Source organism: Topomyia yanbarensis, chromosome 3 (assembly GCF_030247195.1).
Source record: "Topomyia yanbarensis strain Yona2022 chromosome 3, ASM3024719v1, whole genome shotgun sequence".
NCBI classification, from domain to species: Eukaryota; Metazoa; Arthropoda; class Insecta; order Diptera; family Culicidae; genus Topomyia; species Topomyia yanbarensis.
This window is the reverse complement of record NC_080672.1, coordinates 205,195,911-205,221,775: the sequence shown is the minus strand read 5'-3', so window position 1 is coordinate 205,221,775 and position 25,865 is coordinate 205,195,911. Positions and strand designations below refer to the sequence as shown.

Below are 25,865 nucleotides of genomic sequence, written 5' to 3'. Positions count from 1 at the left end.
GATAGCCATCGGACTATCACTCTCCGGTATCTATTCCCAGCAAAGGGAAAATCCACTGTGCGACGCGGTCTACTCGGTCTAATCCCCGAAGGTGGATCTAGCCTACTCACGAGCTACCCGGTAGGGTGTCGATGTCGGTTTGGCGACTCCGGTGAAGGTTGACGTCCGGTTCACAGGCGCCTCCACGACTCAAACTCGGTCCCCGGCGGTGGACCTAGTCTATAGAGTCGGAGAATTTTCCGGCGGCGAAATTTCTCTCGAAGCCCGATTTGTGGCTTCTTGTTGGTCCCTTCGCCACTTCCTCTGCAGCTCGGAGAGTATGCTTGTAACCACTCTGTTGACAGCGTCCCATGTATGTTCGTCGTGGCACATCTCTTCGACGATATTGTCCACTATCATACCAGGTGTACCCCTACGAGCTTCTTCGAACCTAGAGCATTCGAAGACCAAGTGTTCCGGTGTCTCCTGCACAGTCATACACTCCGGGCAAAGGGGTGTCGAAGCATGTCCAAACCGATGCAAGTACTTCCGGAAGCATCCGTGCCCGGACAAAAACTGCGTCAAATTTAAGTTCACCTCTCCATGCTTCCTATGCACCCAAGCCGACACATTTTGGGATGAGTCGGTGGGTCCACCTTCCTTTCTCCGCGTTGTCCCACTCCTGATGCCATTTAGCCAACGAGTCCGCTCAGACCTGTCTCCTAGCGTAGCATTTGATGTCCTCCGCCAGGGTGATGCAGATCACCTCGGCGATAACGCATACTGCCTCCGACGATATTGTTCTGTAGGCATTCGCGACTCATACGTCCATCAGCCGGAATGTCCTGTTCAGCTTTTCACGGTTCCGCTTGGTTTTCAGCGCAGCACTCCAGGCAGGAACCCCATATCGGAGTATCGATGACGAAGCAGTAGATAGCAGACGTCTCGTGCAGCTTCTCGGGCCGCCGACGTTTGGTATGATTCTCACTATTGCGTTCGTTGCCTTCGCCGACTTTTCACAGGCGTAGTCAACGTGGTTGTTGCAGCTCAACCGGACGTCGATTATCACTCCCAATTGCTTCAGTGCACGCTTCGATGCAATCACGTGCCCTCCGACGTCGATCTGTATCCGCTGAACCGCTTTGCAGTTACTGACCAACAACACCTCCGTGTTGTGGTGAGCTATTTGCAACTTGACCCCGTTCATCCAGCTCTCTATCGCGTCTATTGTCTCCGTCACCGACACCTCCACTTCTTCAAGTGTCTTACCCATCACCGTTAGTGACACGTCGTCCGCGAAACCCACGATTTTTACTTTACTAGGCAGCTGCAGCGTTAAGACCCCATCTAACATCCCGTTCGAAAGAGTTGGACTGAGAATGGAGCCCTGAGGAACGCCCGCTGTGACACGCTTTGACTTCTGCCCTTCGCTCGTTTCGTACAGCAGCACTCTGCTCTGAAAGTAGCTTTTCAGGATCTGGCATAGATAGTCGGGAACCCTCATTCTACACAGCGCTGCAGTGATGGCTTTCCATCTGGTGCTGTTGAGCGCGTTATTCACATCTATCGTGACCACAGCACAGTATCGATCTCCTCTTCGTTTCTGTTTAGATGACTTCTCAGCACTCTCGAGCACTGTCCAAATTGCATCCACCAATTTTGTGCGCTTCGATGCTTCTGCTAGCTCGTCGTTTGTCACTTGCCGATCCGTGTTTCTTCCTTCTTCTTCGCTGTACGGTGTCGGTGGCCACATAGTTGGATCGTGCTCCGGAAAAAGACCATCGACGAGTATCTTCAGCTTGCTCGGGCACATTTCGGCTGGCGTCGTTGGGCCCTTCATTTTCGCCATCACGACTCGGTATGCCTCACCCCAGGGATTGGCGTCTACTTCTCGGCATATTGTGGCAAACAAACTTGCTAAGTCTGATCCCCCGTTTTAAAACGGCCCTAGCTTTCCGAAACGCTGCCTTACGCTCTTCTCTATCTGGTTCCGACATTACTCTTTGAGCCCGCCTTCTGGCTCTGAGACAAGCAGCGCGTAGCGTACTAAGCGTCCCGTTCCACCAATAAGATGGACGCCGTTTGTTGCGTGGTTCCAGTTTTCGCGGCATTGTGGCGTGACAAGCCGCCACAATCCTTCTTGTTAGGTCAGCCGCATCCATGTTCTCGGTCCCGATGTTCGCCCGAAATGCCTCAACAAAGAGGTCTTTGTTAAAGGCTTTCGTCTTCCACTTTCATTCACCGGTCATCCTTCTCCGTACTGCCGCGGGGTTCCGTTGACCGATACGATTGCGTATACGTTTCGCATACTCTCCCATCCATGTTCGCCGTCAATGAAGGACTACAGAATGTGACGCCGATGATAGACTCTCTCTCGTCTCTCCGAAATGTGCTAACAGAACCTTCATTGCACAATCGTACGCCTAACTTCGCTAGAGCTTCCTGCAGGATACACCCTCTTGTGTTGGTTACTCTACTGCCCCATTCCACAACCCAGGCGTTCAAGTCACCACCAATGACTATCGGTTTCCGACCGATCAACTGCTCGGTTAATTGCTCCAGCATTAGGCTGAACTGCTCTACTGTCCACCTTGTAGGAGCGCACAGTGCCACCTGTTCATACAAAGTTGTGACAAAATTATAAAAATTGGTCTATGTGACTAAAACTTGATGTTTTAGCTAATTTTGGGTCGCTGAATCCATTTTTGCTATCAGTTTTGATATTCCATATTTCATTTTTTCAACTACTTTTATACAAACCCATTTGAATGCGTTGATCGTTAAAGGGTTAATATAAACATTAATCATCGTAGCCAATCTCATCGGATAGCAGGAATGGTTGACAAAACTAGTAAAAATCACTAATTTTTCAGTAATATGATGTTGTTTAGGCAATTATTTTGGAAGGAGATTTATGAGCTACAGGGCGTCTCCATATGGGTATTTTCAAAAACATAGATATACCAACTTCGGCGCAAAAATGCGCAAGATCTATATATCTTGAAAGTACACTAAATTTTGAGTCAGTTTCATGATAAGTGACCCATGGGAGACCATCTCAAAAATTGGAAGACGTATAAAGATAAATTACTGATATGATATGAAACTTTTTAATTGGATTTTTAATGTAGAATACATTTAAGCTTTCAATATAGGGGTCCCGTTTCAAAATATCGGCTGCGGCGCCGCGTCAGATTTTGAACGTTAATAACTTTTATCATACTTAACAGAATGATTTGTTGAAAATATGTTCCTCTATGCTGTATTAAAATTTGAAGTATGTATAACATGCACTAATAACAAAAAATTGTGTTTTGAAAAATCTTTCGAAAACGACTCGGAAAAGTGGAAATTTTCAGCCCATCCCGCACAGAGCCGGCAATATGGTGGACCAACCGAATAATAAAATAATGAAAAGTTTATATATAGGTCCACTACATGTTTGTTCCTATGATTATTCGTATTGGGTTGCTTGACGAGAGCAGTTGGTGGGGGAAAGACGACATATTCCTTTGGTTAGGCCATTAGAAGCTGGACGGAAAGGAAAGGCTCATGCACGGCACGAGAACGAGCGAGAAAGCGATAGTAGTGCATATTAGCGCGATTATATAAGTATCTGTCGGTTTTCTCATAATTCGTATTCGTTCAAGTACTAGCAAGCAGCCAGTCCACCGGAGGAAAGCAGTTGGCAATGACGAAGGACCGAAAAAGTGCCCCAGCTACTGGTGGCCCATCGCAACCAACTACCGATCAGGAACTGTCGCCATGCCAGTATTTCGCCCTAACTAAAAGGCAACGTTCAAACACTAGCAAGCAGCCAGTCCACCGGAGAAAAGCAGTTGGCAATGATGACGGTCCGAAAAACTGCCCCAGCTACTGGTGGCCCATCGCAATCAACTACCGATCAGGAACTGTCGCCATGCCGGTATTTCGCCCCAACTAAAGGGCAACGGAGCAACTAATCCGCTGGCTAACATTCCAGCGTCTGGTTCGTAAGGTTGTGTATTACTGTAAGTCGAGCTACGCTTACAAAACTCAGCCGTAATGAAGCCAGTGATGCCTACTTGGTCGGTTTGTTTGAGGATACAAAATAGTGCGCCAAGTACGTAACTTTCTCGCAAAAGAAATCAAACTGGCTCACAGTGTCCGCTGGGAGTAGGCGTAAATTACAATAAAAGCAACGGTTCTTTTCAGGACCAATCAATTGTGTTCTAGTGAGAGTTAAATTGAAACTTTCATTTTAAGATGTGTAACAAATTTTCAACAAGCAACATAATACATTGTGTAGAAAGAAGTAGCTTGCACACGGAACAAAAATTTAAATTATCCTCTCGCTCGTTTTGTGCACTGCTTTTCCATTCCTTTCTGCTGCTATTATCAGTATAACCAAAACGAATGTGCGTGTTCCCTCACCACCCCTCTAGTGATCAGTGTTGCTTCAATTGCATGTGTTTAAGAGAAACGTTGAAGTCGCATGCTTCTATTCGAGCTTTTTGGCAGCCTCCGTGAATTAACTGCATTAAATGATTTTTTTGTGCAGATCCGTGCTAGTAGCAAACAAAATGGCCCTACCAGCGTCTGATTCGTGAAATTGTGCAGGATTTCAAAGTCGAGCTAAGCTTATAAAGTGCAGCCGTAATTAAACGTCTCGAATTGAAGTCGCGACGCTCCGGTTATGTCACAGACATTACCCACCATCTTTTTTATTGTGACCACGACTAACGGTTTAACATAGATACCCCATTTCAATATTTCGGAAGGAACAGAAGGTCGAGTTTGGAAAGTTTCCAACTTTCATTGTACTTAACCAAATTACACAATGTTCGCACCAATGATTCAGAAATTAGACCAGGAATCTTCTATTAGATTTGTAAGTATGTATAATTTACATGAATAAAAAAAATTGATTTTCAGGAATCAATTATTATCTGTTCTGCCATTGGCCAGTACTATGCAACTTCCTCATGCTAACAATTCATTTCATCGTTAGCCATATCCCTCACCAAGGCCAACAACGCCAACAAAAACGGTCCTTTTCAGGACCACCATCATTTTTGTAAAGAATAATTTGAAATATTCCTCGCCCAAATCACCTTTTGTCCGAAAATTCCAATGAGTATCAACATATTTGAAGAACGTGTTCCTTATGTATTCTACATCTCTCCGGTTATGTCGCAGACATTACCCACCCATCTTTTTTGATACAGAACAAACGTAAATCAGTTTTGCACAAAAGTCTCTCATCTATAGTTTAGCATATGAATTCTTCTTTTCAATGAACTTAAAATTGCTCCAATCGGCTGTGTGGTTTTTGAGATATCGCCATTTGAAACTCTAAGGTACTAAAAATTCTAATGAATTGAATTGAACAGAAATCCTCGACATCACTTGCTTCAACGACATGTTAAAAATTCATTTTTCATCTGATTATAGTAAAATTTTGAGATACCTTTATTCAAACTGAGAGAAAAATAAAATAAATATTTACAAAAGAATTACAAAACATTGATTTTTGGGGTTTTGTCACTCGTCGTGCCACTGTAGAGCGTAGAAGCTGATTTTGGCTATCACGAAACCCGCATATGAGCGTTCTACCACTTCTTGGATGGGGAATCTGCGGTTCCTGATCTATCCGCCACCCAGTTACCGTTATGAGGGGGAGACTTGATAAGGTTCTGCGATCAAAGCGACATCGCACATAGTTTCTGTCGTACAACCACAACAGTTGCTGTGCGGTGTCACAGTGATTCAGGCTTATCTGGGCCATCTCCATTACCGTTGGCCTGCAGTCGCCTTCTTGTAGGCAGGGCATTTAAAGCCACCGTCTGATGGTCGTTTCCGTCCGCTGGGGTGCAAAGCAAGCACTTCGGCCTCTGCGTGCAGTCTCTCGCAAGATGGCCCGTCTCTCCGCATTTCCAGCACATCCCGGATCTGTCCGGGCCTAAACATTTTAAGCATTTCTCCGCTTGTTTATTTACTCGTGGGGCGGCTCTCAGTAGGCATCTCGACCATCCAACTGTAACTTTACCTACCTCCAGTGCCTTGTAAACGAGTCATCGCTGTCTGCGTTCCTGAAAAAAAAATGTCACCTCTGTTTCTCAGAGATGGCTGGACCAATTTGCACAAACTTAGTCACAAATAAAAGATACAACCTTCCCATCGGCTGCTACTGAATTTTTATTGATTGGACTTCCGGTTCCGGAGTTACGGGTTGAAGAGTGCGATCACACAGCAAATTCCCATATAAACTGAAATGAGAAATGGGTTCCCCTTTGAAAATTTCAAAATTCAAAATTTCAAAATCGAATTTGTATTTTTGATGCCGAATGACTTAAAAATGCATGAAACGTTCAGATTTGATGTGCAGCGCCCATAGCCAGCATCAACCCTGGCAAATTTCTCCAAGGCATATGCTTACGGAAACGAATAAACACTTTGTTTAATTAAACACAGTTTGTTGCTGCTAGCAGCAAACGGCGACGCTGTTGTAGGAAGTAAAGGCCTCCGGGTATGAGTCATAATGAACTACTGATTCATCCACCGGGGTCTTTACTCTCGCGAGCGAGGAAATAATGTTTTGTTTAGGTCTGAGACTCTCAGAGAAAAGTCTACTCAGACGATATGATAAAAGCCTTTTGGGACAAATTGTAAGGAGTCAGTCGGGAGAAGATAATTGTGAGGGGCAGTGATCTGCTTAATCGGAAATAAGCCACTCAGGGATTTAGAAAAAGAATTATTTTGAACGAAGATTACGCTGAAGCGAAAGTGATTTGGACGGTGCCCATTCTGTGCCTAGGTTTCGAAGTACTCAGGGGTAATTACGCGTAACAGACGCGTGACGTGCAGAATGGATATAGTCAATAAACCTAAGAAAGTTTAAGTTCATAATTGTGTTTGTGTGTTAACTCATTCGATTGATAAACTATTACCTGCATGTTTGATAATCCGTGGCCCCCGTCGGCCACGTCTGTACATTTGGTGACAACTGAAGCCTAGGATACGCGAAATTCTGGCTGGTGGCTAGAAAACAAGAAGACCGTGAAACGGCAAACGAAGCCATAAGCAAACATTCTGTGGTTGGCATTTGCTAGTTAACGGATTATGGAGTGGCGAGTGATGCGAATTTAACATTACCAACGAAGATAAAGTAGTGAACCAGTTCATAGGAGATTTCCATATCAACATTTGAATAGGGCTAATAAGATATGTAAACAAACTTTTGTTTTGCTGATTTCTCCTAATTTGTTATCATTTCAACTTAGAAAACATTTGAAATTGATTCTACCAAGGATAAAGATGTTGATTCATGTGTATTTTTCATGAAATTCAACTCGGTAGCGGAATAATGAGCGAAATAAGTTTGTTTACAAAAGTCTCATTAGCCCTGTTAAAAACCGCTGCAAACAAACGAACCGTAACGTGAGTTCCGAACGCTCCCTGATCGAGAACTGTCACCAACTCAATATCCACGGAAACGCCGCACAAAAGGAAGAGGAGAAAGAACAAATATAATATACAGTTTGTGACAGTTAAAGTACAGTTCTGCAAATAATCACGCTAAAAGGAGGGATTAGTATAGTTTGTTCTCTCGTTTACTGGTGATTGACGATATAAAGTGAATTATCATCTGGCGATTACGGAGACACCAAAGCCGCCGGTCAACCAACCAGAAATTGATCTGATGAGCAGGAAAGCATCGACGAGATCCAAATTCAGAATCACTTCGAGGCCAGTATTCACCAGACAAAATCGTGAGTCATAAATGATTTGTTTCCCAAAATTGAAATCCTATAATTTCAAACCTAAATTGTATATCCTAAGAAGTAAAACCTAAATTGAATATCTTAAATTACCTAAATTTGATAAGCATGCACTACTTATATTTCTAATTTGAATTGCCTGTTTATAGTTCACGAAAATAATTCACTGCCGAGAAGAAATTGTAACTTGTTCGTTCGCGGTTCAGAATAAGTGAGCACTGAATGTAAGTCTCTAAGGCACATTTGTTAATTTACTTCTAACTATGAATAAATTTCAGCTTAAAAGCTGTCTCTCATCGGAACTGCTAAAGGATAGTGTTTTATTTCTTCAAGAAATCCCGCGAACCGAACAAACTTTTAAGATTCATTGTTGAATTGATCGCTGCGTAGTAAGCAGTAATAAAGCCTGCGAAGTAAGCAGAAAAAATGAACAATCCTCGTATCTGCGGTAAATGCCATACAGACGGCTCGGTGAACCAAATGGTTGGATGCGACATGTGTGATGTGTGGCTTCACGTCGATTGTGCTGGTATCACGGGTGAGAACCCGGATCCGAACAAAAGCTGGCGCTGTGAGCAGTGCCTTCATGATGAAGTGACTGAAGTGGCCAGCAATGCCACCCAGAAGACAACAAAGACGTCCAGCAGTGTCAATGTTCGGCGGGCGGAGTTGGCCCTAAAGTTGCTTGAGGAAGAACAAGCGTTGCTGAAGAGAAACCGGGAAAAGGAGGATGAGTTTCGTTGGAAAGAAGCAGAAATTCAGAAGCAGAGAGCAGAGGAAGATGCTAAACTGCTTAAGCAGAAACACGAACTGTTGCAATCGTTGGATGATGGAGACGGGAGCATAAGAAGCGGGATAAGCAGAAGAGTAAGCCGAAAGATGGTCCAGTCGTGGCTCGGAGGTAGTGAAATACCGTTAATTGAGAAGCCACAAGCATCTGCAAAAGGAACTCAACCGTTAACTGTGCCAGTATCCGGAACGGTAGCAGCTGCTATTTCTTCCACATTGGGACAGCAGTCTGGTGCTGATATTCTTCGTAACAAGAATGCTGCGACGAACATCATCGTCCCCAAATCGACGTCCACACCGCATACTACGATAAGTACTGTTAACCATAATGCATCAGTTCCGATTCAAGCGGCAACTAGTACGTCGTTTGCAAATTGGGGTGGGTACTATCCCAGAGTAGCAATAAACTCATCGTCCGACATTCCGATAAATTGTGAAGCCCAAAAGTTTTCGCAAACAAATATTCTTCCTTGGGGGTTTGGTGCTCCATCAGCTGCTGCCTTTTCGAGCGGAAGCTATAGTAGTCAGTTGCCTCCAGTCTTCGCCTCTGGTTCAATACCACTTGTCTCTAGTTATGATAGCCAATCTGCACCACAAACAATACCAGTAGCTAATTTCGGCGGGGCTCTTGCTTTCGGGTGTGCGTCAAGTTCAGTGGCAACGAGTTCGCAGTCAGCAACGAGCGTGTCTTTCCCTAATCATTGGAACCAACGTCAACTTGTTTCAGTGGTATCTACCGCTTCCGATCCAGTAACATCGACAGGAATATTTGGACAAGCTCAACCCGTTCCTCGAGTATACAACAATTCAAATCCAGTGGCGGCTGCAGCAAATGTGAATAATTTGGAACAGCAGCAGCAGGGTGGATCGTATTATCCCTTGCCACCCAACATGCAGCAGTTAGGCGTGCCGGTTCAAAACGTGCCTTCTGTCGAGCAAATAGCGGCACGACATGTGATGCAACGTGATTTGCCCACATTCTCAGGTGACCCACAAGATTGGCCAATGTTTTTCAGTTTGTTTCAAAATTCAACGATGGCTTGTGGGTATACAGATGTGGAGAATCTTTCCAGATTACAGCGCTGCTTGAAGGGACAGGCGCTTGAATCCGTGAAAAGTCGTTTACTGTTGCCCCAGTCGGTGCCGCACGTGATGGAGACACTGCAGATGCTGTACGGACGACCGGAAATATTGATTCATTCTTTGCTGCAGAAGTTGCGTAGCGTTCCATCACCAAAGGCTGAAAACTTGCAGTCGATCATCACCTATGGGTTGGCTGTGCGCAATCTAGTCGATCACATGCACGTTTCAAATCTGACGGAACACTTGCGCAATCCAATGTTGGTGCACGAGTTGGTGGAGAAGCTGCCCCCACAAATGCGAATGCAGTGGTCTTGGTACAAGCGCTCAATTTCGGACGCCAACCTCGTGACGTTCGGCGACTTTATGTCAGAGTTGGTAAAAACAGCAACAGATGTAACAATTCCTGGGGACAATTCGACTAAGCATGTCAACGCAGGACGGGAACAACAAAAGCTGCATGTTCACACAGAAGCAGAGGGTGACCAAACAGCAGAACCAACAGCGAACAAGCCGATCCACTCGAGAGAATTAGTACAGATGAAGAGATTGTGCGCCTACTGTTCGGATGACGGTCATGAAGTGGCACGATGCGCTCAGTTCAAAGCCTTAGACATTGACGGAAGATGGAAGGCGATTCGGGCGAAGGGACTTTGTAGGACATGTTTGATTCCTCATCGCAAGTGGCCTTGTCGTTCGGGCAAGGAGTGCGGAGAAGAAGGTTGTCATTTCCGTCACCATCCTTTGCTGCATTCCCGAGCAGTGGCCCCTACTTATCCGATGTCCAGCGAGAATGTCACGCGCCAGAATCATCATCTTGGGACTAATTTGTCTCTGTTTCGATATCTTCCCATAACGCTCGAAGGAAATGGAAAGAAAGTGGAAACGTTCGCATTTTTGGACGATGGATGTGAATCTACACTGATGGAAGCAGAAGTTGCAGCGGAGCTCGATATCAGGGGCCCTGAGGAATCTCTCTGCCTCGCCTGGACCGGAAACATATCACGAGAAGAGAAGGGTTCGCAACGAATTTCGGTGACCATTTCCGGAACTGGTCTCAAGAATAAATTTCAGCTGAACAATGTGCGCACGGTACACAAGTTGAAGCTCCAAGGTCAGTCGTTCCAGTATACCGAGCTTCAAAGGACTTATCCACATCTCAGAGGACTTCCACTGAACAGCTACTCTAACGCGGTACCGAGAATGATAATTGGTATTGAGCACTCACGATTGCTTACTACTTTGAAAGTGCGAGAAGGTAAAACCAACGAACCCGTGGCAGCGAAGACGAGATTAGGCTGGTGCGTGTATGGTAAGCAGATTAACGGTAGTACTGCTGTAACACGACTGCATGTGCACTCGGAGGAGATCGGAAACCGGGAGCTACATGAGCTAATGAGACAGTACTATAATGTCGAGGAAGCAGCGGTAGCTACACTACTAGAGTCGGAGGACGACAAACGAGCCCGAGCCATTCTGGAGAAAACTACACGAAGAGTAGGGGGTGGTTTCGAAACCGGGCTTCTGTGGAAGTATGACCGACCATTGTTCCCAAATAGCTATCCGATGGCCGTTCGCAGAATGCAGTCGTTGGAGAAACGACTCGATAAGGAGCCAAGTCTGCGGGAACGAGTGAACGTACTGATAACAGAGTACGAATCGAAAGGATACGCTCACCGAATCACACAAAGGGAGGCAGAGTCGACGATTCCGGGTCGCGAGTGGTACTTGCCTCTTGGAATCGTAAGAAACCCGAAAAAGCCAGAAAAGATTCGGCTGATTTGGGATGCTGCCGCGCGAGTAAATGGTGTATCGTTAAACGATATGCTCCTGAAAGGGCCAGATATGCTGACATCATTATTCGCAGTCCTGCTGCGATTTCGTCAGAAACCAGTCGCAGTGTGTGGGGATATTCGTGAGATGTTCCACCAAATACGGATAATCTCGCAGGATAGGCAGTCACAAAGGTTCGTATATCGAGAGCAATCTGATCAGCCACCGCAGGTCTTCGTCATGGACGTGGCAACGTTTGGTGCAACGTGCTCGCCTTGCTCCGCACAGTACATAAAGAATACGAACGCAGAGGACTTTAGATCACAATTCCCGAGAGCTACCGAAGCGATCCTCAAGGCCCACTACGTTGACGACTACTTGGACAGCGTAGATACGGTTGACGAAGCGATCCAAATAATAGAAGAAGTGAAATACGTGCATGCAAAAGGAGGGTTTGAAATCCGGCACTTCTCGTCCAATTCGCGCGAGGTATTGCGACGCCTAGGTGAGGTCAAGCATGTAAAAGATAAATCGATGCTCCTGGACAAGATAGCGGAAGCGGAACGCGTTCTGGGTATGGTGTGGAAACCAGCGGAAGACGTTTTCACCTTTGATGTCGCCTTGGTGGACGATCTTGTGATGTTATTAGCGGAAGGAGTTACGCCCACGAAGCGGCAGGTGTTAAGACTCGTAATGTCACTATTTGACCCATGCGGGTTCATCGCCCATTTCATCGTTCATGGCAAGATTCTCATGCAACACATTTGGAGATCGGGCACGGACTGGGATGAAAAGATTTCCGAAGGTTTGCTTGATCTGTGGAATGACTGGACCCGACTATTGAAACGGTTGGGTGAAGTAGAAGTTCCTCGCTGTTTCTTTGGTGAGACGAGCAGTAAGCGGCATAGCGGAATACAACTTCACGTATTCGTCGATGCAAGTGAGTTGGCATACGCCTGTGTTGCATATCTGAGGATCATACAAGAGGGAAAGGTGCGATGTGTTCTTGTTGCGGCAAAGACGAAAGTGGCGCCGCTTAAACCGCTCTCCATCCCTCGGCTAGAGTTGCAGGCAGGACTAATAGGCTGCCGGTTGATGGAGAATATCAGCTCATCTTTAGATCTCCCCATCGAAAAACGTTTCGTGTGGACAGATTCCAGAACGGTTCTGTCGTGGGTGCGATCAGATAGTCGACGATATCACCCTTACGTAGGGTTTCGAGTTGGCGAAATTTTGAATCTCTCCTCCGTGATTGAGTGGCATTACGTTCCGTCTAAGCAAAACGTGGCCGACGAAGCAACGAAATGGGGTGTCGGGCCCAACTTCAGTCCAATTAGCCGCTGGTATGTTAGTCAAAACTTTCTGTACCTTCCAGAGAAAGAATGGCCTGATCAACCGACCAAGCAAGGGATGACGGGAGAAGAACTACGTGTCGTGTTCCAGCACCATCAACAAATACCGCCACCATTGATCGACTTGAACAGATTCTCGAACTGGAACCGTCTGTTACGAGCGACCGCGTACTTTCTGAGAGCAGTTCAGCTGTTCCACAAAGAAAATCTGTCCGGACCGCTGCATAGTGAAGAACTGCAGCAAGCAGAGAACTTATTGTGGCGACAAGTGCAATTTCAAGCATTTTCTGACGAGTACTGTGTGCTGGAGTTCAACAAAGCGAACCCTGGAAAGAAGATGAAGCAAATCGAGAAATGCAGTCCACTGTACGAGCAGTCACCGTGTATGGACGATGAAGGAGTTATACGAATGAATAGCAGGATTGGTGCTGCCCCAACCGTTGCATTCGCAGCAAAGTTTCCGATACTGCTGCCAAAGGATCACCGTCTGACAGTTCTCCTCGTCGACAGTTTCCACCAACGATTCAAGCATCAGAACCATGAAACTGTCTTCAATGAGATTCGTCAACAGTTTCGAATACCGAAGCTGCGGTCTCTGATAAAAAATGTAGCTAGAGACTGCATGTACTGTAAACTCAGGAAGGCAACACCCAGACCACCGATGATGGCGCCACTCCCGAAGGTTCGTTTGACACCTCATATACGTGCATTCAGCTACACTGGCGTAGACTACTTCGGTCCAATTCTGGTTAAGCAGAATCGCAGCTTGGTGAAACGCTGGGTGGCACTCTTCACCTGCCTCACTGTACGTGCAGTCCACCTGGAGGTTGTTCACAGTCTATCGACACAGTCCTGCGTGATGGCGATTCGTCGATTCGTGAGCCGGAGAGGCGCCCCAGCAGCATTCTACTCCGACAATGGTACGTGCTTCAAGGGGTCCAGTAACCTACTATCAGAACAGATACAGAACATCCATGAAAACTGTGCAGAGACGTTTACGAATGCAAGAACCAGCTGGCACTTCAACCCGCCATCAGCACCACATATGGGTGGATCATGGGAGCGGATGGTTCGTTCCGTCAAAGCAGCTATGGCAGCTGTCGCAGAACATTCTCGTCACCCTACTGATGAGGTACTAGAGACCGTTGTGCTGGACGCGGAAGCGATGGTCAACTCGCGACCGCTAACTTACGTTCCGCTAGACGACGTCGAGCAAGAGGCCCTCACACCCAATCACTTTTTGCTTTATGGTACTCAAGGTGTCGTCCAACCAAGAACAGTATTCGTGACTGAAGGATCAACACTCCGGGACAGCTGGAAGCTCACCCAGTACTTGGTGGACCAATGTTGGAGAAGATGGGTTCGTGAGTATCTGCCGACACTGACCAGACGTACCAAGTGGTTCCAACCGACTAAACCTTTGGAACCTGGAGACGTAGTTTACGTAGTCGACGAGAACAAACGTAACGGATGGCTAAGAGGACGGATCATTGAGGTGATAGCCGGAAGAGATGGACAGGTCCGGCGAGCGGTGGTGCAGACCAGTGACGGTATCCTCACTCGGCCGACTGTAAAATTAGCATTGATGGATGTTCGGCCAGACCGAAAGGAGAACGTAGAAGGGGGATCTCCGGAACTACACGGGCGGGGGGATGTTAAAAACCGCTGCAAACAAACGAACCGTAACGTGAGTTCCGAACGCTCCCTGATCGAGAACTGTCACCAACTCAATATCCACGGAAACGCCGCACAAAAGGAAGAGGAGAAAGAACAAATATAATATACAGTTTGTGACAGTTAAAGTACAGTTCTGCAAATAATCACGCTAAAAGGAGGGATTAGTATAGTTTGTTCTCTCGTTTACTGGTGATTGACGATATAAAGTGAATTATCATCTGGCGATTACGGAGACACCAAAGCCGCCGGTCAACCAACCAGAAATTGATCTGATGAGCAGGAAAGCATCGACGAGATCCAAATTCAGAATCACTTCGAGGCCAGTATTCACCAGACAAAATCGTGAGTCATAAATGATTTGTTTCCCAAAATTGAAATCCTATAATTTCAAACCTAAATTGTATATCCTAAGAAGTAAAACCTAAATTGAATATCTTAAATTACCTAAATTTGATAAGCATGCACTACTTATATTTCTAATTTGAATTGCCTGTTTATAGTTCACGAAAATAATTCACTGCCGAGAAGAAATTGTAACTTGTTCGTTCGCGGTTCAGAATAAGTGAGCACTGAATGTAAGTCTCTAAGGCACATTTGTTAATTTACTTCTAACTATGAATAAATTTCAGCTTAAAAGCTGTCTCTCATCGGAACTGCTCCCGCGAACCGAACAAGCCCTTTTGAAGAATTACTATTGATTTAGAAGTTACTTGTGATCTGAAGTTGAAATCGAAAAGTTCTCTCCCATGCAAATACTGTTGAATGAATGAGTGCAAAATACAGTAATTAATTGAATTTTTACGGTTGGATAAAAGGCGTTGAAGAAGTTGCAGTTTGCAGATCAGTCATAAGCGTGTTGACCTCATCTGGCGTTCAGTACCTTTTAGAATTTTAAGTCTTAAGTGCTCCACGTAAAGGAGGGAGCAACAGAATTGCACCTCATCAGGAGTACGTACAATTAGAAACGGCACAGGGTAAGTGAACCATTTCTACTTTATTTACTTTACTTACACGGGGGACGAACAAACAACGACTGGCAATCAAACGTCATTTTCTTTAAGTTTTAAGCAGGTATATGCTACGCCGCCATGATTTCTATACCAACATCTAAAACATCGTGCTAGGGTCGATCCACAATAAACAGAATCAATTTCATTCGACACAATTTTGTGATAGTCGAATTCGTTTAATTTGTTGGTGCACTATGTTGTAAATTTTTTTTTTGGTATTCACCGACGTGTCCAACACCACACATTTCTTCAATTAGCTATCAAATATTCTCGTTTTTTTAACAAATATCTGAAAATTGAGTCATACCGTACGGAATCTGACTAGTTAAAATCGAGCTTCGAGCGAGACAAGCGGAACAATTTGAACTGTCAGTGGGGCCCATGAATTGTGTGCCCGCTGAGAAGTTGACTTATGTCAGTTCAATACAAATGGGATAGGGGTGCCATATACGTGGTTTTAAGTAATAAATTAAGTAAATAATCATTAACTTTCAGATTGATGACAAAACTAACTCGATGACAAATTTGTTATACTAACACTAACAGACCGATAGAAATGGCGAGTCCAAGCTATCAGGTCAGTTTTTTTAAATAATATCAACCCTCCTTAAGGATATAAGGATCACTGATTAAAGATCCACTGAAAGCGCTACCAGGGTACCATGACCCGGAGTAGCACATTGTAGGTGACACGCAAAAAGTAGCTGTTCAACTTAATTTGTCCATTGCGACGACGGAAACCGTCGCAAGCAATGCAGTTTTTTAATGTAGAATACATTTAAGCTTTCAATATAGGGGTCCCGTTTCAAAATATCGGCTCTGGCGCCGCGTCAGATTTTGAACGTTAATAACTTCCATCATACTTAACAGAATGATTTGATTGTTATGCCAATTTGTTGAAAATACGTTCCTCTATGCAGTATTAAAATTTGAAGTATGTATAACATGCATTAATAACAAAAAAATTGTGTTTTGAAAAATCTTTCGAAAACTACTCGGAAATGGTGAAAATTTTCAGAGCATCTCGATCAGAGCCGTCTATATTGTGCACCAACCGAACACTCAAATGATGAAAAGTTTTAAATATAAGTCCGTTACAGATTTGTTTCTATTATCATTCGTATTTGGCTGCTTGGGGTGAACGGAGGACTGTATAATATCGAGAAGAAAATATGTGTGAACTGTTCAAGGCTGGTGGATGAATCAGTTTTGGTCATTACGTGCTACTTGCAGAGGCTATCATTTTCATTTCCGATGGTTGGAAGATAGCATACACTCACAGACACACGAAAGAACCGATTTTCAATCATCTGACCGAAGCTCATTGGTGATTAGTTCCTGCTAATTTCATGCATCGTGTCGCAAAACTCTGAAAGAATTGTGATTTCATTCGGATGCAGCAATATTCAATATTTCGAAAAAAACAGAACAGAAGGTCGAGTTTTGAAACTTTGTAACTTTCATTGTACTTAACCAAATTACACAATTTTTGCACTAATGATTCAGAAATATGACCAGGAATCTTCTATTAGATTTGTAAGTATGTATTATTTACATGAATAAAGAAAAATTGATTTTCAGGAATCAAATATTATCTGTTCTGTCATTGGCGACTTGCTCATGCTAACAATTAATTGCATCGTTAGCCACGCCTTTTTACGACGTTAAACAATCCAACGATTATAAGACACAAGGCCTGTTTGAATTTATCATCATTCGTCTAGCTGCTGCCGAAGTGCCGACAGCAGTGGTAGCAAAAAACAAAGCAAAACAGGAGCAAACAGAATGCCGACAGCAGAAAACTAGCAGCTTGGAAAGCGCACACGAGCCAAAAGTACACCCGCCGATAACTACATGTGTGACATCGCCAAGCTGGCTTCGTTTCTCAGGCAGGAAGGATTTCAATGCGGGTGCCAAAAAGGGAAAAAAAATCACACCACGAGTACTAGCGCTTCCAGATCGTTGAAGGTGACGGTCGAGGATAAGAAACCGACTGGCGATAAGAAGCCTGCAGCGAAAAAAGGCCACCGCGCACCTATCACAAATGCTGCCCGAAGATCACCGCCAGCAAGAAGTAAATTCGCGCGTCCCAAATGTATCCAAAACAGTCCATTTCAGGACTAACAAAATCGGGTGAAGAGTTATTAGTGAAAGTTTTCCGTTAATGGTTTTTCTCGTGTTTCTAGCCTGAGCAGTGTAAACCTATTCAAATTGTGATAAATACTAGAGTAAAAAATCAAAAAAAATCTGATATTGCAAAAAAGCAGTGTAAATGGCCACTCTGTCATTCAGAAAAAAACCACAAAAAATGGGAAAAAATATTTTTTTGCATCGATTTCACGGACCATACGTTGGAAGGGGAGCTTACGGAATAGTAGCTCAGTAGTAGTGACAGTTCCTATTTCGTAGCACTTGGCTTCTCAACGCCACCAAGGATTGGCGGATGGCCTTCCTTGCTAACTGCTTGCGGACGTTCTGTTTGGTACGGGCCATGGCGCAAAAATTCCTGCTGTTCTACTGGTTGGTCGTACTTCCAACGATGGCCACACGAATGATGACAAAAACCGACCGACAAATTTTTAGTTTAGTAGAGCGAATACGCACTACTATCGCTCTCTCGCTCGCTCGTTTTCGGGCCATGTGCCTTTTCATTCCTTTCTGCTTCTAATACTAGCATAATCAAAACGAATGTGCGTTTTCCCACCATCCATTTAGTGAGCAGTGTTGTCAAACGCATTTTCAGTTTTTCATAAATAACATTCAACAATATTTTCAAAGAATGCTGCAGATTCGAAAAAAGAGAAATAGTTGGCAATGGAAAAGAATTCCCAATTAGAATTTTTTTATTGTGACTACGACTAACGGTTCAATATAGACACCCCATTTCAATATTTCGGAAGGAACAGAAGGTCGAGTTTGGAAAGTTTGTAACTTTCATTGTACTTAACCAAATTACACAATGTTCGCACTAATGATTCTGAAATATGACCAGGAATCTTCTATTCGAGTTGTAAGTATGTATAATTTACATGAATAAAGAAAAATTGATTTTCAGGAATCAATTATTATCTGTTCTGCCATTGGCCAGTACTATGCGACTTGCTCATGCTAACAATTCATTTCATCGTTAGCCATCTCCCCCACCAAGGCCAACAACGCCTTTTCAGGACCACCATCATTTTGGTAAAGAATAATTTGAAATATTCCCCCCCCCCCCTTTTGTCCGAAAATTCCAATGAGTATAAACATATTTGAAGAACGTGTTCCTTATGTATTCTACATCTCTCCGGTTATGTCGCAGACATTACCCACCCATCTTTTTTAAACAAACGAAACCCTGATCCGAGGTTTGATGCCTCCTATATAATACACACAGCACTATATGTGTTTGTGTTTGCTTTTAACAAATTAATAAACAAATAAAAGCGTACGAGCTACGTCTTTGACTGAGACTGTTGGCGTAGGTCAAGTTCATGCTGTTGTAGCATTCTGTTGTCACGCAAGTAGCTGCTACCATCGAGAACATAACCACGGAGAAGTCCAATTAATTTAATTTGTAAATATGAAGGCGCGAACGACTCGCGGGTAATCAGAATCGTCTCCTTGGCTCACGCTATTAGAGACGAGCGACGCATGGCTATTTAAAGCTTTGCGTTAGACCATATATCAATCATCAGCCGGCACAAAAAGAAAATGCCAAAGAATTAAGAAATAAATGACGAAGATATCGGATAATCCGATTTGTTAGTTTCTGAGTCAAAAGTTCGTCTGAAATTATTGAATTAATAAATTAACATTATCACCCAATACTACATGGTGTCTTTGTCGAGCAACTTTATTCAAAAAAATTCGGCATCTGTAAAACTTCGGGATATGACAGAATGGACTTTTCCCTTTCATTTGAAAGTAAAATTAAAATATTCTCCCGGGGGGTCTAGAACAACTTTTTATTTTAAAGTTTTTTTATTGAAAACTTAAGTTTTTTAATGAAATTAATTCGCACTTTTGCTACTAAATGGTGCTATAGACATTAAAAAAATTCTAAAAGTGAGAATCTGATGAACAATCTCATTGTCTACAACTTCGTAGAATGCTATAAATCGATGTAAAATCACCCGAGAAAATTATTAAAATTTTATCAGTTTTTAGGTGTGCGGTCGGGCCTATGGATTAAGAAGTCGATTAACAAGGACTTACAAGAAAATTTTGGGTTTAAATGAACAGTAAATTTAGTTAAGTTTCAATGTTTACAAAGCCCATTCTCAGCAGAAAAAATATATTTTCAGATTCCTCCGGGTCTTGGGCGAAAATGACACTTTATGAACAAGGAGGTGTAGAAAGGTATGCATCAAATTTATTCGATAATCTTATACCTTTTCAAGATGTTGATTAATGTAGTGACGGATTTTATCATGCCTTTTTCATTTCTTTTCTCGCTCTAGAAGGTAGCTAATGTAAACTAGAATGACCCTTCTTCCTGATCCTATCCTGCTTGGTAAAATACAATTGGCTTAAATTCAAAGTTTATATTTTAATGAACTAAAGTAGACATTTCGAGCCATTGTAATAAACGACGGATTTTATTGCAACTTTGGGTTGAGAACCCTGTTTGACCTTATCAATATTAAAAGAAAGATGATTGAAAGAGAAAAAAGCTCTTTGAGTTTTGAATCCATGTTTGATATTGTTTGGGATAGATTCATTTCATCAGAATTCATTGAAGCAGAGTTTTGCTTGTCCTCAAATTTTATTTCCAAATCGAACAACCTTCACATAATCTTAGAAAAAGGAACAAAACCAAGTTTCATAATTTCCTTTAAGAAGAAATTCCGGAGTCGTTACTCGTTGAACACGGATCACAGCAGAAAACGAACAAGAAAATATCAGGCTGGACCATATATTCAGTAAATTCTCAAAGTAATACAAGTCTGTTTATTGAGGATTTCCCTTATAATATGGGATAAGAGCAAAGACCAGATATCAAGAAGACAGAGTTTCCATTTCAGTTCTGAATCTGGAGACATTAACAGCAACACATCTTTCAGGTAAAGGTGATACTTTCTATATCTACTTTTGTATTGAGATCACTATCTTCGTACAATAGACAAAACCTTTATTTCTCATTTACTATTGCGAATTCTGTTCAATGTACAACGATTCCCAAAAGTTAACAACCTTGAACATAAATCTCATCGAATTATTTTTCTATCCTTCATGAAACTGTCAAACAGGATTCTCAACCGAAATCAAATCAAATGACTGAATATCTAATCGAGTTTGATCAAATATAAAGTTAAAATTTAGGCCAAATATATCACACAAGATGCTAAGGAGCAAAAAGGTTGATTCAAGAATACATCAAGCATACTCCAGAATGAGTGAAGAAATAAAAAATAAGAAACAAATATATCTGTGACAGAAAAAACTGTTTCATTTTGCTGCGTTACCCAGCATCTTTCAAAAGAGTACTAATTCCATTCAAATTTTATCAACTCTTCTCTATATCTCCTTGCTCCTAAATATCATTGGTGCACATAAAACGGTGGAATCTAGAATTATGTTTTTTCCGCTTAAAGGTGAGACTTTGCTAGCATTCAGGTTCTTCTGAGCACACTGTTAAAATAAGGCAAACCATTATTTTTACAAATGAAAATGTTTTTGGAAAAAAGCTTCTTAACCAATAGGCCGCGTGCGAATCTGGAGACTTCGATAAAAAAATTAATAGCTTTCTCTGGCGATTTTATATCGCGATATAGTTTTTTTTACAAAGTTGTAGACAATGAAATTGTCCATCAGATTCTCACTTTTGGTAATATTTGAATGTCTAAAGTATTATCTAGGTGCAAAAATGTGAACTAGTTACATTGAAAAACCTAAGTTTTCAAACAAAAAAACTTTAAAATAAAAAGTTGTTCTGGAGCCCCCGACAGAATATTTTAATTTTACTTTAAAATGAAAGGGAAAAGCCCATTCTATCACATGCTGAAGTTTTAGCGATGCCGATTTTTTTCGAATAAAATTGTTCTACCAAACACACCGTGACTAGGGAAGCATAGCTAATGAGTAGGAACGCGCCGTCCAAAAAAATTAAACAAATACACCGCTTGCAACTCAGACCTCGACCAAGCTTACACACAGCGATATACGTTTTCCTTACACAATACAAACATTAAAACAAAAGCACACTTAAATACGGCGCGCATGAAGAAGGAAGCCCCGTATAGAAAGGCCTCGTATATAAATGCAAGCGACGAAAATTGAAGGTCAGGCGGTGTTGGGCACCTGGGCGAATAAAAAACAAAAACTTTTTTTCTTCTAGTTACTTCAACATAAGCGAATTCAGATGGTTTATACTTTGGACTCCATCAGAACGCAAATTACCCAAGCTAAGGAGTACTTCTCTAGTGCTTTGGTTGTTTAATTATTGACTTCTAATTTATAGTAGGGGAGACCAATGTCTGCTGGCGATGGTTTCACTTATCATGTTTTATTTTTTAATTTAAGAAGATCGTGTAAAAGAGAATTTTCGAGATTCTTCAGGTGAAATTCCGAAGTAAACAATCAAAAAAGAACAATTTTTTTGTGGTTGCGTATATATTATACATGGCCACAGAAAGTTCTTTTCGCGCGCTATCGAAAAATCTAGTCATTCGTGGAATAGCTTAGAACTAGCTCTAAATAACAAAAATGCTGAAATTTCAAAACTTCACCTAGAGTAATGAGCCTATTTTCGCCCTAACCATGTGAAGCCGGTGGTTAGAGCAATGTTAGCCATCATTGTTCAACTCATTGGAAAGCAAAGATACTGGTGCCAATGAATACGCATTGCATCAATTGTATTCCGAGTAATTAATGAAATGGTGAGGTACTCTCTCTAATACGACTAAAATGGGCACTTCACTCTAATATACTCAAAAACTTAACGCTTACCGTGAACGAAACAGAATGTAATGCAACGTAAGTACATGGGAGAATGTATTATACAGCACTTGAAGTGCAGGACTATAAACAGCGCCATATGTCTAATACAAAAGGAGAAAAAAAGATTCCGCCGACTTACCCCAGACTCCCCTAAATATAATTAAATGATAAGGACATCCATATTCTACCAGCAAAGATTTTAAAACATGCTTCTTTTCAGCTAAAATTGCACATGAAGCTAGTTTCGGTACGATAAGTAATCACAAAAGACTGATTTTTTTTCGCCCAGGTGCCCAACACCGCCTTTAGGCGGGCTAAGTGGTTTACCAAAAAAGATAAACTTCCTAATTATTCCACTAAACCAATTCACATCTACAGAAAAATGCTACAAACAGGCTACTCAAAAATATTTTTTTTAGTTATTGAAATTTTCAAAAATAGTTAAAATTTGTTTAATGAAGATTACCACTAAACACAAAATAGTTTTTTCCACGTTTTCATCGAATTTTCAACTTTGAGCTTCAATAGACCTTTCTCGTCGGATCTAACCCCCATTTTTTTATTTTTAATCGAAAGATATCATATTTATAAGAACATTTCCGTTGGAAATACATTTTTAGGAGCTTTCCCGATTTTTAAATGATTTTTACAAATACTAAAATTGCAAGAATGTTGAATATATTTTTCACCATTGCAAGAATGGTGTAACTCGAAATATCTTTTTCGGCAGCACTGTTTCACCATTTTTCGATTACGTAAACGGCAACACTGCAAATGAAGTGGTAAATTTTGATACCTGGTTCACTCGCGATTGTAAACAGAGTGAACGTCTATGCTGTCAAAGTATATAATATCCAATCCGCGAATTAAAATAGCTTGATCGCCTTTTCTCCGCTAGAAATTTTGTTCCAGATGTATGTTTGCAGAGAGAATCCGTCTTCAACGATGGACTGCTGCTACCAGGAAATCACTGTTCAGAGGAGGTATTTTATCGTGGAGGATAAACATTGCGTCAGCATACGAGTAAAAACTTTCGCAGGTGGCAACTGCAGTTAACCCCAAAGTATACGTCTGGGAGAAAGCCACCTGCGAAGTCGAATCCGCGGCATAGCTTTCGTCCAATGCTGACATGGTTAAAGTAGCTGACAATAGTTACCGTTCGGAAACTAGGTGGTAACGTAGGTGACGATTTGCTACTGGGTATGAAATCTACAATTAAACCAGGTAAGTTTTGCTATTGTCTCAATTTTATTCTAGTTCTTGGAACTAGAGTAAGAAAAGTTGTCAAGCAGTAGTTTGTGCGGTTGGTTCGTATGGACACATGCTAAAGAACACAAAGTTCTGCTGCAGTGGTGATCGTACTGATTTCGTTTCTGGAATCGAGTCCTTCAAGGTTCGCTCAAAAATGTAATTTCTGCACGGATTTTTCGAAAATGAGAGCGAAATCAGTATAATATAAATGTTTATTCGTTGTAATGATAAGTGACCTATTTTTTTTCTTTCGAACTGCAGTGCTAATTGCGATGGCGCGCTTCATTCTGTCGGTTCGTCGACGAACGTCCATCCGTCTAATCACGAGCTCTTCGATACACAGACTAGCAGGCTTCTGAGTTGCATCCGCCGCTAGGGAATGACTCGCCGGGCGACGGTCCGTCAAAAACCACAACCTGTCGGTGACTACTCCTCCCAAATCAGCCTGAGCTGACACTGTCAATAGAGGCCATGCAGTCGGTCCTGACGGAACATGCCTTTGATGCGGCATACCTACTGGGAAGCGCTTTGCGGGATATTCCCACCGACTGCTTCTTGACGGACCATTTAATCGGTAAACACGCGGCTCAGGGATGATTTTCACTGCTTCATGGAGTGCTGATGGTTGCAACACAAGGGTTGAATGAGGTGTAAACTGATACCCACAAATTATCAGCTGTTTCTTGTTTTTTTGTTTTTCGGAAAAAACTTCGAGGCATTCTATTTATACATGGATTTCACCAAAAAAAATTACTTCTATACAGTAGGTAGGTTGTTCTAAAATAATGTTTTTGGAGAAAAAATAAAATGGCTATGTATCCATCCCTCAATCTGAAGTAACAAAATGAAATGATGAACGAACAAAGGGTTGCAAAAGACAACCATCTCAATGCGGATTATTGGATTACTCGGATCGAATTATTAAACTGCGTCCACCTCAAGCACACTTTCAGCATGCTCTGAATTTTTGTCCCATACAACCAATAATGTCTGCATACGGCATATATTACCCTGGTGTAATAGATGCCAAACTAACAAAACTATCCTACATGAGAAGCGAGATATTTAGATTAATTGTTGCAGCGTTTTGCTCTATTTACAGCGTATATCCTCTATTGTTTGCAAGTATGTTAAACACTGCGGAACACTGTATATACTCTTGTGTACAAAGACCTGAAGGTTGGCGCATGGGGGCGACAGAATAACATTAGTGAGATTTGAAAAGCGAATGTATTGAAACCAAAAAGTTCTTTGAAGCAGTACAAGTATAAATACCATTGATCAAGTTTTTTGAAAATTATTAAGCTTGATCTATGCGAATGTCGTATATGGTACCGGAGTTATCCTTATGCCGTTCTCACACGACCTCAAAACTGAGTCAAGTGACTTAACAGGTCTCAGTTCATAGATTTTGACAGTAATTGGATGTAGACCGTGGTTCAGTTCCACCTTAAACAAAAAAGGATAGTAACAGTTATCAGGACGAGATGATAGAAGCGCAGTACTGGTTATGCGACTCGTCGTCGTCATCGGTTTATGTTTGTGGTGACAGTAATGAGGGTATCAGGTATCGACAAGTATTGCTGTTTCAGCTACTCCTACCATATGTAGAGCATCTGCTTCCACTGACGGAGGAAGATTGCCTGGAACCGCTTTTCATCCGTGTGTGAATTGAATTCGTCTTAAATTTAAAAAAAAAAAAACACCTTATCGACACAACAAATTTCGTCGAAAGATATCGTACCATTCGTGTCGGAGTCTGCACCTGTGCCCGAATGATGCATCGATTTGCTCGTTCAAGCATAAATTGCTGTCCATCGGTCCCAGCTCCGTATACGATGGGCTCAGTATCCATTGGACAATCTCCAGAATATGCGTTGAACGAAGATCGATTGTTTGCGTTCAAACGAGCTACGTTCTGATTAAACTGCGTCTCCGAGAGCGTTGTGTTGCAAAACCATTGTAGGGTGCTTTGTACGACAGGCCTGTCTAATAAAAGCAAAGGATCTGAACTAGCCTGATGATGTAGGTTAGGACAGCAGTTATTGTATGAACGAGATTTCTGCTGGCCATATTTTCGTTGCGTCTATATTTTTTCCTACTGAGGACGCATCCGTGGCCAGATTGACGGTGGCCCCGTCGTTGTGTGCGGAATATTTCATGTTAATAAACATCGCCGAAGTAAAAATTTATGAATAACTAGTTTCACTTTTGGAACGCGGCAGTTAGCGACATCTTGTTTTGTCCTGCTTTCGGTGAACATTCATTCAAAT

General features: G+C 42.4%; 1 protein-coding gene across 1 annotated transcript; it reads left to right on the top strand.

The window, feature by feature from the left end:
- The first annotated feature begins 8,165 nt into the window (after positions 1-8,165).
- LOC131687582 (uncharacterized) lies at positions 8,166-14,513 on the top strand. Its single transcript, XM_058971672.1, has one exon. It carries the CDS (start codon positions 8,166-8,168, stop codon positions 14,511-14,513), a length of 6,348 nt encoding a protein of 2,115 aa, XP_058827655.1.
- The last annotated feature ends 11,352 nt before the right edge of the window (positions 14,514-25,865 follow it).

Coding starts and splice junctions, on each gene's coding strand:
- LOC131687582 (XM_058971672.1), top strand. CDS start 8,166: ATGAACAATCCTCGTATCTGCGGTAAATGCCATACAGACGGCTCGGTG.